Here is a 12,068-nt window from a genome sequence, read left to right as displayed (position 1 = left end):
ATAAGCAAATTGATCATTACTCCAAATTACGCTGACATTTGATGTTATTCATTCAACCAATTTTTCAAAGGGGAATTGATCACCCTCTAAACATGATCCTTCAGTTTTATACTACTTTACTCATTAAATATATTTTAACCATTACAGAGCAATAGCTCAGTCATAGTGATATATAGATTTATAGTGCAATTAGGATTAAGATGGAGATAATTCAATCAACATTTGAATTGTAATGAATTCTGAGATTCATACATTCACATACACACGGGCACATATACAAAATTAGCAAGAAATAAATAAGATATGGCACCTATAAACAGCATGTCATCTATTATATGTACCATGTGTAAGATTATGTTACTGAAATTATATTATTACATTATTGTACAAGCAAAGACTCTATTTCTATAAAGACTCTATTTCATATATATATATATATATATATATTATGTACATACATAGATATATATTTATATATATATGTGTGTTGTGGGTATATATTGATACAGGAAATATTATATATATATATATATATATATATATATATATAAATCTATGTGATACAGTAAATTAGGTTTAAAGGACTGAAGTAGGCGTGTCATAAGGGGGAAATTGTAAATGCGTATGGTAATGTAGTAAGCGTATCCAGAAATAGCATAAGAAGATAGTGTGCGCAACTATGGTGTAAATATGGGTTCTTTTACAGGGTGCAAGAGAGAAAGTTTGAGATGAGATTTAAGATGTATGAAGGGGTGGAGTTGTTGAGGGGTTTGTAGGTAAGGGTGAGTAACTTGATTTGGATTCTGAAGGACATGGGAAGCAAATGTAGGGATTTGCAAGGTGGTGCAGCAGACATGAAGCAAAATTAGATGATGATCTGTTTTGCTGCAGCATTTAAGATGGATTGATGCAGGGATAGATGCATGAGGGGATTGCTAAATAGGGGGAGGTTGCCGTAGTCAAGGCGAGAGATCATGAGAGAATGGATAAGAGTTTTGGTAGCATTCTGGGTAAGTAAAGGGTGTATTCTCAAAATATTTCAAAGGTGGAGGTGACTGAACTAGGAGAGAGACTGGATATCAGGAATAAACCAGAGGGCGGAATCAAGACTGAGGAAATTGTTCTGTTATTGACGGTGAGGGAGATTTGAGAAGAGGCAGTGTTGTGATATCCATGTGGAGATAGCAGAGAGACAGTTTATTATAATATTAGCACTGAGTACCCCTTTCTATAAATCAAATAAGAGCCAAGAGTTATAGAGTGCATATTTATTGGCATTCCATGATTATCTGATTAGTTCTCTTTCTATCTCTGAAAGGGACTTTTTTTTACAGGTGCTTAAGAGGTGTTGCCAGTTGGGAGACATCCTATATTATCAATGGAAGGGCTCTTGTACCACCCACGATCATTAGATGCAGGTAAGAGCACCCAAATCACCATGCAGACACGCCAACATGACTCATTATATGTTGGAGACATTTGGCTGGTTCAGTTTTATTCACTCAAATAAGTTAACTGATTTAAAAGACATGAATGATTTTAACTCATCATCTGAGACCAGGTTAATTCAGTCAAACAGTAAATAGGAAATTATAATGTTTATTTGGAAGAGAGTTTCACAGCTTTAAAGTACCTACCATTTATCTCCATATTTATTACCAAATGTATTAAATAGTATTAGAATATTTTTGTATATTCTTTATTTACCTTTCCACATTAGTACAGTTGAGTCACGATCCACAGTCCACTGGTTGATCCATGTAATAATCATCTATGGAGAATTATGGATCCTAAATTAAAGTATTTGTTAATCTGACACTAATGGATTGGTGAGCTATGATTTGTTTATTTTACACATCTTCCTCCATATTTGCAATATTCAGTATACATGCAGATTGCTTCTCAGTGTTATGTGAAAGAAAATACAGGAACAAAAACCTCATGATTTGACTCAAGTGAACATCAAGTCAAGGCGAATAGGCAATTGAAAAATTGTTTGAGCATATTTGCTTATATTTTCATACCACTGTGTTATTCTGTGGCATATAAAACAACAATATGACTTTATAGCACGAAGAAGGGAGAAGACGAGGGGTGATTTTCTGTAAGGTCTTTGCTCTATTATTTAAAACTGTCTATAAGAAAATTGATAACGAAGTTACAGAACTTAATTAGCGGTCATTTGACCTGGTAACTTATTTACTAGAAATCCTCTTCTAGATGAGACTGTAAAATTGTTCTCATTGACGCAGAATAAACAAAAAAGCTACAAAACCAGCAGCAACAAAAAAATAACATTTTCTGTATAGTATTTATCAGGTGTGAAGTTACTGTACTTAACTGAGGAATACAAGTGTTACATAGGTGGAATATCAATATCTCCATGGTCTTTATATCTTACTGCACTGAAACAGGGACATTTCAGCCTCTTGCTAAGTACTAGAAAAAAGCCTGTACCTGACTGTTTGATACCTGTAAGGGGACAGTATAGGAACATAGACATATTGTACCTTGGTCCAGCATGCTTTTGTCAGACAGATTTATTCCACTGGTTTTCCATATCATATTTCTCATAACAGGCTCAGCTGGAAGCCTCTTTATCCTGAGCATTCACTTTGTAGACTGGTTAAAAATCCGTAAAATCAATTCTTGTGATCTTATCATCAACTGCATTGTGATCATCAACCTCATACTCCAAGGATCAGTTGCATTCAATCAGATCTGCTTCTACCTGTTTGTGGAATTCCTCGTTCAAGTCTGGGTAATCAATTCAGTGATAGTTATCATGTCTTCGCTGGCATTCTCCAGTCTTTGTTGCTCCACTTGTCTGTGCTTTTACTATTGTGTGAAGATCGTCAATCTCAATGGACCATTGTTCTACAAGCTGAAGGCAAAGCTTCCAAGAATGGTGCCCTGGCTGCTAGTTTTCTCTAATGCTATATCTTGGGCTGTTGGACTGCCAGCCTATTGGGATATGTATAATGATGATCCAGTTTCCACTTCTAATACTACAGGGAACATGTCCTCCATTAGTTTGAATTTTAAGAGCAGATGCAATTGTCTCTTACAGGTGTATATGTTATTATCAACTGTGGCTTTTGTGATAATCTTCATCAGCGCCGGAACCATCATCACTTCCCTTTGCAAACACATGGCACGGATTAAAAAGAACAACGAAGGTTTCAGAAATGCAAGTATCTCTTCCCATATAACAGCTGCTAGAACAGTGACTTCTCTCCTCATAATTTTCTTTATTTTCTACGGAGCTCTGAATGTTGTATATAGCGAAGCGCAAGATTCAGAGAATTTAATATTTGAAGTGTCCTTCCTGGTGTGTTCCAGTTTCCCAACAGCAAATGCCTTTATTTTAATTAGTGGAAATAGAAAGCTGTCAGACAAGTTGAGGAATCTCTTGGGTATGAAATCCATTGCTGGCAATATTGAAGTTACTGTTACCACTTACTAGGTATCTGCATACTTAACCTATTACTTATGCTGCTTGTCTTCTGACTTAAATGTATTTCACCCACTAGGTTGGCATTTTGTGTAAGCAAGCAAAGTCTAGCTAGATAACAGTACATGGCTTGATAATGACGGCCGCACTATCAACCCGCTGAAGTTGCTTAATGTTTAATAAATATTTAGCATTTTAAATGTAACATTTTTCCATTGTGTTCCCCTGATCTGATGCTAGTCTCTGCTATGATAAACCAATGCCTGTCAAATGTTTGGAAGCTACCTTTTATCTACTAAAAGACTGCATTGCTATGCCATGTAAGGAACATTTTGTTAAAGGAACATTTTGCAGCAATAAAAAATACATGTAAACATTATGGGCCTGATTCATGTTCGTACGTAGGTCCATTTGCGTAACGCATCTTGCGTGAAATAGCTCTGCTTATGCTCAGAAACGTACCTTACGCCAATGAACACAATTGCATGCAATTCATGACCGAACACAAACGACACTTACGACTGCCTTTGTAGGGGGCGAAATAGGGGTGGGAGGGAATGGACAGATGCAGGCAATGTACAGTAAGGGCGTGCCGAGGGCGATCCAACACATATGAGACGAATTCAGGTCCTGGGTTTCCTGTAAGTACGTTTGTTTCATTTGCACCAGTTACAGGGCAGATGCAAGTGTAAACTGATAGTGATGACTGCATAGTCTTTGTTTGGAAAAGTACACATATGCGTGCCACTAGCTAGCACAGAACATGTGTATGCAGGGAAGATAGACCATAAAAATGCATTGTATATACAGTACACATTAATAACATCTTGATTTATGCATTTCAAAAAATTTATTTTTTTACCACCCATATTTTTATTACTGATTATACTATTTAGAATTGTTCATCTATTTTATAATATCATTTATTTTGTATGCACTCTGACGTGACCTTATATTGCACATTTGCGTGTGCTTATACTGTAGTATATTCTGTCTGTCTATATACAGCACGTAAAGTTTAGGCAGCATGTGCACTCCCAGGTTGAAATCGAAACGCACATGAGAATTGCTTGGATTTGAATGCGGTCGAAACTACGCTCAAGTTCCATGCTCCAAGTATACCGTATTTTCTTTTTTTTCTTTTAACTTTTTCTCTTTTTCTTTTTTTTTCTTTTAACATATCTAAATGTTACTCTGGCCAATTCAAATCCTAAAAATGGTATCTGGGAATCCAATATGCTGAGGGAATGATGATTGAGTAGATAAGGGGCTGGATTACAAGCTTATAAATGTGCCTCTAGAGCATAGTTGCCTACTCTCCCAAAATGTCCGTGAGACTCCCGACTTTTTGTGAGTTCTCCCAGACTCCCGAGAGAGCAGGCAAAAATCCTGGATCCAGCTGTCTCTGTTGGTGAAGATGGTTAGGGGCGTGGCTAAATAGGGCATAGTGGCCCCGCCCCCTGCTGAGATTGGTCGAAATTACATAAGATTGACATGGGGCGGGGCCTAACGGTGCACCACAAATAATAGGGCTGGCACTTTTTAATCTAAATCTGCATTCAAATTGTACAGTGTTATATAGCTAACATGCAAACAGGAGAGGTTCATTGCTAATTGTCATTGCTGAAATAGAAATAATAAGGCTTTCAGTTTTGGTCTTCTAAATCTGCAGTCACATTGTACTGTGTTATATAGGTAACACACAAAGAGAAGAGCCCCATTGCTTCATTGCTAATTGTCATTGTTGAAATAGAAATAATAGGGCTGGCACTTTTGATCTAAATCTGCATTCAAATTGTACAGTGTTATATAGCTAACATGCAAACAGGAGAGGTCCATTGCTAATTGTCATTGCTGAAATAGAAATAATAGGACTGGCAGTGTTGTTCTTAATCTGCAGTCACATTGTACTGTGTTATCAAAATGCATTCATAGCAGTGCAAAGAAGACCAGGAGCACCAAGCAGCTGCTGGCACCAGTCATGATAGTAATCCCTCTACGTCATCTGCTAAAGCCTATGTTAAAATGCATAGTATTTTTAAGTCAGGGAAACAAAAATGTAAAAAAACACCTTTTACCTTGGTCAAGAAAAAAAGACATGTAATCCAGGCAAAGTTATCTGCAGAAAAAATAAAACTGCCAACATGAGATTCTACACATGCAGTGGCAAGGAAAGAATGAGGCATTTGCCTTTCTCTATGAGTGCTAGTTCTGCAACTGTCACTGAGGCATCTTCTTGTAAGGTCAGTCATAACCAAGCAAGACCTTGTCTTTTGGACTCCAAAAGTGGTGTCCAAATACTTTTAAGTGTAAAAGCCGAGCTGGAAAAAAACCAGTAAGACATTAGTGGAAAATGTATGTTCAGATTCAGAAATGACACAAATCTCTGAGGAGAGTTTATCCACGAGTGCTATGTGTAATCCTGACCTTTCTGATAGTGTACCCATAAAGAAGGCCCCTTTTAGCATTTCTGCAGATGTGTGCATGAACAGCCCAAGTGTAGCCGGTGATAGACAAATTGAGTATGCCACTTTGGAATTGCAACAGGAGGAGAGGGATATTTGTGTAGCTGATGAAGGCATTAATGAGGATGTTGATGAGGATGATGTTGTTTGTGTAAGTCCTGCACCAGTGGAAGTAGTTCTTGCATGTGATAAGAAGAAGGCCATTGTCATGCCTGGGCATAAGACCAAAAAATCCACCTCTTATGTGTGTAATTATTTTTACCCAAATACTGACAACAGTTGTCTAGCCATTTGTAGCGTTTGTAAAGCCACAGTCAGTAGTGGTAGGGACCTTAACCATCTAGGAACCTCATCCATGTTACGCCATTTCAACTGAGTTCATGGCAAGCTTTTGGGAAAATCAGAAACTTATTATAAAAAAATAACAAGAAGCAGTCCATCATCAGCTAGGTTCATTCTCTCAGCTAGATACCGATACCTGCAATCTACACCCACAACACTGTCCTCATCAATATCCCCAGTAGCGAGTCCTGCATTCAAGTTTGTAAGGCTAGATGACTGGATTCCTCAGAAGAATTCTTGAGCGTTAGTCCCACTGCTGCTGCTGCTGCTGGGGGTGGATCTTCATCCCTGAAGCAGACCAAGAAGAAGACTACTAGTAGTTTTCAACAATTGACTGTTAAACAATCCTTTGCAAGAGGAAGGATGTATGAAAGCTGTCACCCAGTCGCAAAGCAGATCACAGATGTCATGCCGACTATGCTAGTATTAGATCTGCGTCCAGTATCCACTATTAATGCAGCTAGTTTTAGACAGTTACTTGAGATCTTGTGACCCCATTACCAAATTCCATCACGACACCATTTTACTAGAAAAGCTACTCCTCACCTCTACCAGATGGTTCGTAAAAATGTTATTATTGGGCTACAAAATGCCATTCTACCCACTGTACACATAACCACAGATATGTGGACAAGCGGAACTGGGCAAACTAAAGATTATATGGCTGTGACAGCCCACTGGGTTGGTGATTCACCTGCACCAGCAGGAACAACAGCAGCATGTACCCAGGTATGTCACATTTTTCAGAGTCAAGCTACTGTGTGTATCACTGGCTTCACTACGAGGCATACAGCTGACAATCTGTTACAAAAACTAAGGGATGTCATTGCAACAAGGTTTATTCAGTTTGGACTCTCCTCAGAATATATCATTTCTGATAATGCCACCAATATTGTGAGAGCATTACAGCTGGGTCAATTCCATTACATGCCCTGTTTTGCTCACACAATAAACTTGGTGGTGCAGAGCTTTTCAAAAAATGACAAGGACGTGCAGGAGATGCTGTCTGTGGCCTGTAAAATATCTGGACACTTCCGGCATTCGGAAACAGCATGTAGGTGATTGCAGCAGCTACTAGAGCAATTTAATTTGCCCTGTCATCAAACGAAGCAAGAGGTGGTGACAAGGTGCAATTCCACAATGTATATGTTTCTGTGGATGGAGGAACAGCGAAAAGCCATCCATGCTTAGTCCACTAGCCATGACATTGGGAAAGGAGGGGGGATGTATTTTACTAAAGCGCAGTGGAGAATACTTTCTGTGTTGTGAAAAGTGCTGAAACCATTCGAAGTAGTCATCTGTGAAGTGCGTTCAGACACTGCTAGCTAAAGTCAAGTGATTCCCTTAATTAGACTTTTGGAAAAGCAGCTTGAGAAACTTGAGGTCTTCGCCCTTAGCAGCCGCCTTTCCCGTAGAGCTGAACGTGCTCACAGGTAATCGGATGCCCCCAGGTCTTAAGCTCAAAGTAGTACAAGTTTATAACCCTACCGGAGCGCAGTTTGTATGTAGAAGTTAGTCAGTTCCCCTCCTTCTATCCCCCATATTCAGGACCAGTGCAGGCCCCATTGGAGGTGGTGCCCCCCCTCTGGCATCGTGCCCTGACCAACGCTGACTCTTACCTTGGCAGGCAGCAGATAAGGGTGGCAGTCTGCTGCTCAGACTGAGAGTGTTGTTCTTACCTGTGATCATAGCCAAGCACCACACTCTCAGTGTAACATTGACATTAAGGAGCAACAGGCCACACTTATATGAATGAGACGCTATTAGCTCATTCTCTGTCATATAAGTTGGCTGTTGCTCCATTTGTGGATGCCATGGGGGCATTATAAATAATGGATGGGAGACATTATGCCCCCCATTCAGTGTTTTAAGCCCTCTAAGCACTGGTGCCCTAGACAACAGCCTATGCTTTTCTAATGGTAGTGTCAGCCCTGCTCATATTTCATATGTCATAAAACAAAGCTTGACAAATATTTTAGAATCTAGGGGCCAACCTAAAAATTTAAGAGCGAGACAAATTTAAACATTTTCATATGATACCTGCTTAAATATAACAGAATATACACGTAGACCTCATACATTTAACACATATATTAGACCCCTTCAATCAATGTCATAATCCTGCTATTTCCTCTTTTATGTCCACCCCAATCCTCTTCTTCCTTTCACTCTTGTATCCTTCTCAAATGTGCTCTCTATCCTCCCTCTCACTCATCAAATACATTCAACATCATTATTGCCATTCAATCCTTTTCTCCATCCCATTGTCCTCATAAATCTCTGATTGTAATCACATGTCTTCATCATTATCACTATCCTGTCCCCCTCATCCTCATCACCACAGTTCTACCCCATCATCCCTGCTTCGCACAGTACAGTCATAGAGCACCCTAGTTCCCTCCTTATATTCAGGGCCAGTGTAATCCCTGGGGGCACCCCTACCCCATTGGAATCAGAGGTGTTTGCCAACTCCTCCGCAGCTGGTGCGAACCTCTGTTTCTTCCCGCACGCTAGCATTTTGCTCTGCAAACCTATGTAGTTATATGAACACAATAGTGCCAAACAAGGTGCGCATTGTTGCCAAAGAAAATTTTGCGCTCCACTTTGGCCATTGTTTTCACTTTGTAAATAAGGCTCATGGTGTTCACCGCCCTCATGGATAGTAGACCTCTCAATGATTATATAATTATATAATATGATAACATCTGTGCTTTACATCATTTAACTTTTTTTTTTTAACTTCAACAGTATTTTTATTAATTTTTCAGAAATTATGAGGTACAGAAAGAAGAAAGGGATGGGGGGGGGTAGGGAAAGGACACAAAAATAAAAAGGGGAAGGATTGAAGGGGTACATAGTGGGGAGGAACACCTTAAACAATTCTGCTGTTAAACCACATTGACCATATGAGGGGAGGAACCCAATAGGATCCCTTCCAATTTGTGAAAGTTACACTAGTCGAATGGTCACCAGGGAACTACTAATAGGAACATTGGGGAACTTCTCTAAGTGTAGGAGATGCAGGTAGTAAATCAGAGTCTATTTTCAAATTGCCTAGGGCGCCATGGACCCTAGCACCGGCCCTGCACCTTGGCCGCTACTTTCGATATCAAGGGTATCTGTGGTGACTTCCAACCCTGTGCTAAGGAGGCCCTTGCGGAAATCAGAATATGGCTAATCATTTAACTTTTTTAATTAGAATTTTGTTTAAAAGACTAACTACATTTAAAACTTTTTATATCCATTATGGTTAATATGAAATGTCTTTATATATACACCTCTTCTTGTTTGTATTTAACATGATATGTTAAAGACCTCTTGAAATCCTAAGTGTGTTTAATGAAGGTCGGGGTTTCTGACCTTCCGGAAGTTCTGTCCTGTGGAGCTGTATATTGTTTTACAGACACAGAAATGAAAACACTGTTTTAGAAATGATTTGTTTAACCTGCAATGTAAGAGAAAATAAATGTTCTTGTCAAACCGCCTAATTTGTATTCCTCAAAAATATATAAGGAAAAGCAATAGTCATGTATTGACATGCAAATATATTCTCTTTGTCGTGTACTCTGATGAATAATATTGTGGATTCCGAGATTGGGTTTCAATCCAGGTGGAAACTACATGCAAACACACATGAGAAGATAGACACAGAGAGCTATTAAACACTCTATAACTGATGTCAGAAGACCTCTAGTCAGTAGGATCAGTGGAATAAGTTTTACTAAGACATACGTGTAAAATATTCCACGTCTCCAGCATGTCAGAAATAGCTGTTATCCATGTGGCTTTGCACAGTATATTTCTTGTTACAGGCTTAACTGGAAATATTTTTATCCTGATAGTTCACTTTCTAGACTGGCAGAAGACTCGTGATCTTAATCCTTGCAATCTTATCCTTAATGTCATTGGAATTTTCAACATCATGCTCCAAGGAATAATTGTTCTCCAAGAGATTGCTTACGCCATGTTTAAGGAAATCTACCTTCTAGAATGGGTAAGCAACTTAGTTCAAGCAGTCTCCACTTCAGCTTCACTCTCCAGCCTCTGGTGTTCCACCTGTCTGTGCTTTTACTATTGTGTGAAGATCGTCAATCTTAGTGGAACATTTTTTTGCAAGCTCAAGGCAAAGCTTCCATTAATGGTGCCCTGGCTATTATTTCTTTCTATTGTCCTGTCTTGGGGTGCCGGAATGTCAGTCTACTGGGATATGTACATAGACATTGTCGTCACTCCGCTCAATATTACAGGGAACATAACATTAATGTCTTCTAATGTCTATTTTAGCAAGTGTAACTGTATGTTTCAAATGTTCATGCTTATTGTTTCTGTTGCTTTTACTATAATCTCCCTCACTACTGTTGCCATCATCACCTCTCTGTTTAACCACATGAGACGGATGAGACAGAACAATGAAGGATTTGGTCAAGCTAGAATCACTTCTCATTTATCAGCCGCCAAAACAGTGACTGCACTCCTGATCAATTACTTAATTGTGTATTGTGTTTCTATATTATTAAGTTATTCTTTAATAATGCCAGATGAACTAACAATAACGGTCTGTTATATTGTACTTTCCAGTTTTCCAACAATAAATGCTGCTATTTTAATCTTAGGCAACCGAAAACTGACAAATGTCTTGAAGAAACTCCTAGGTATGAAATCTATTGTTGCTAATACTGAAATCACAGTTACAGCTTCATAATGCTTTTTTATGTTTTCCAAATGTTCTGTGCATCAGGGAACACAAAGTTTTGTTTTATGCGAAAGTATGTTATTGTTTTATAAAGACCATTCCATAAAGATACAGTTTAAAGAGAAAATATACAAAAATGTGTTTTACTTTATTGTGTCGTTAAACATACTTGCCAACTCTCCCGGAATATCCGGGAGACTCCCGAATACCAGGTAGGCCTCCCGGACTTACAGGAGAGCTGGCAAATCTCCCGCATCTGCTGACTTCCTAGTGAAGTGGGCAGATTTCAAGCCTTCATGATGCGAATCTCTGGGAATTGCATAATTTTGCCCTTCTCTGTGGTAAAATGACACGTCACGGGTCATTACGCCACGGGGTGGGGCCAAAATGACACGATTCACGGAGCCCCGCCCCCTTACACCCGCCTCCACACCAAGACTCCTGGAGGACAATCTTCAAAGGTTGGTAACTAACTTGATAAATAAAATGGAACTCTGACATTTATATCAATACATACAAACACATACTTTTATTAGATGTATTGAATTATGACAAAGTCCTTTCTTTCCAGTACTTTTGGTTAAATTTTCTTTTAAACAGGAATAGAGTACAGTAGATGCAGCCATTTTGTTGGCCTGAAGCAAATATTCACGAGACTTCAACCTACAAATTCACAAGGAACACATGACATCAATAAACACCTTGTGCAGCCATTTTATTGGCTAAGCTACATGAGTATGTAGTATGTAAGTGCTTCAGTGATGTTGCCCTTTCCTAATGAATTAATAGACTGCATTCTAATAAATATTTGTTCACTCCACAAAATGACCGCCTCTATTGTGTGACGGTAACACATGCCCTTTGACCTGGGGTCAGTTTATTGACTGAGTTACAGCTGTTGTTACAATACCTGCTGTCTATAAGAAGATACCACATATAAATAAGTTAATTAATAATAAATACCACACTCCTTCAGTTTGATTCAAATAAGTCATTTTTGCATATGTTTATTTTTATGGCACTGCAAAATATATGCAGAACAAATGGGGTGGCACAGAATATTTAAACCTAAGGATAAAATAAAGCTTAGACTTTAATAATATGCAAATATCCC

At 38.7% G+C, this 12,068-nt stretch overlaps 1 protein-coding gene across 1 annotated transcript; it reads left to right on the top strand.

The window, feature by feature from the left end:
* Nucleotides 1-10,018: 10,018 nt before the first annotated feature.
* Nucleotides 10,019-10,963, top strand: LOC142095319 (taste receptor type 2 member 9-like). Its single transcript, XM_075178275.1, has one exon. It carries the CDS (start codon nucleotides 10,019-10,021, stop codon nucleotides 10,961-10,963), a length of 945 nt encoding a protein of 314 aa, XP_075034376.1.
* Nucleotides 10,964-12,068: the final 1,105 nt, after the last annotated feature.

The sequence above is a fragment of the Mixophyes fleayi genome, chromosome 6 (genome assembly GCF_038048845.1).
Source record: "Mixophyes fleayi isolate aMixFle1 chromosome 6, aMixFle1.hap1, whole genome shotgun sequence".
Taxonomy (NCBI): domain Eukaryota; kingdom Metazoa; phylum Chordata; class Amphibia; order Anura; family Limnodynastidae; genus Mixophyes; species Mixophyes fleayi.
Note: the sequence above shows the minus strand (reverse complement) of the source record. Positions and strands in the feature narration are given on the sequence as shown.

Excerpts from the sequence above, each read along its gene's own strand:
- LOC142095319 (XM_075178275.1), top strand. The coding sequence starts at position 10,019 with ATGTCAGAAATAGCTGTTATCCATGTGGCTTTGCACAGTATATTTCTT.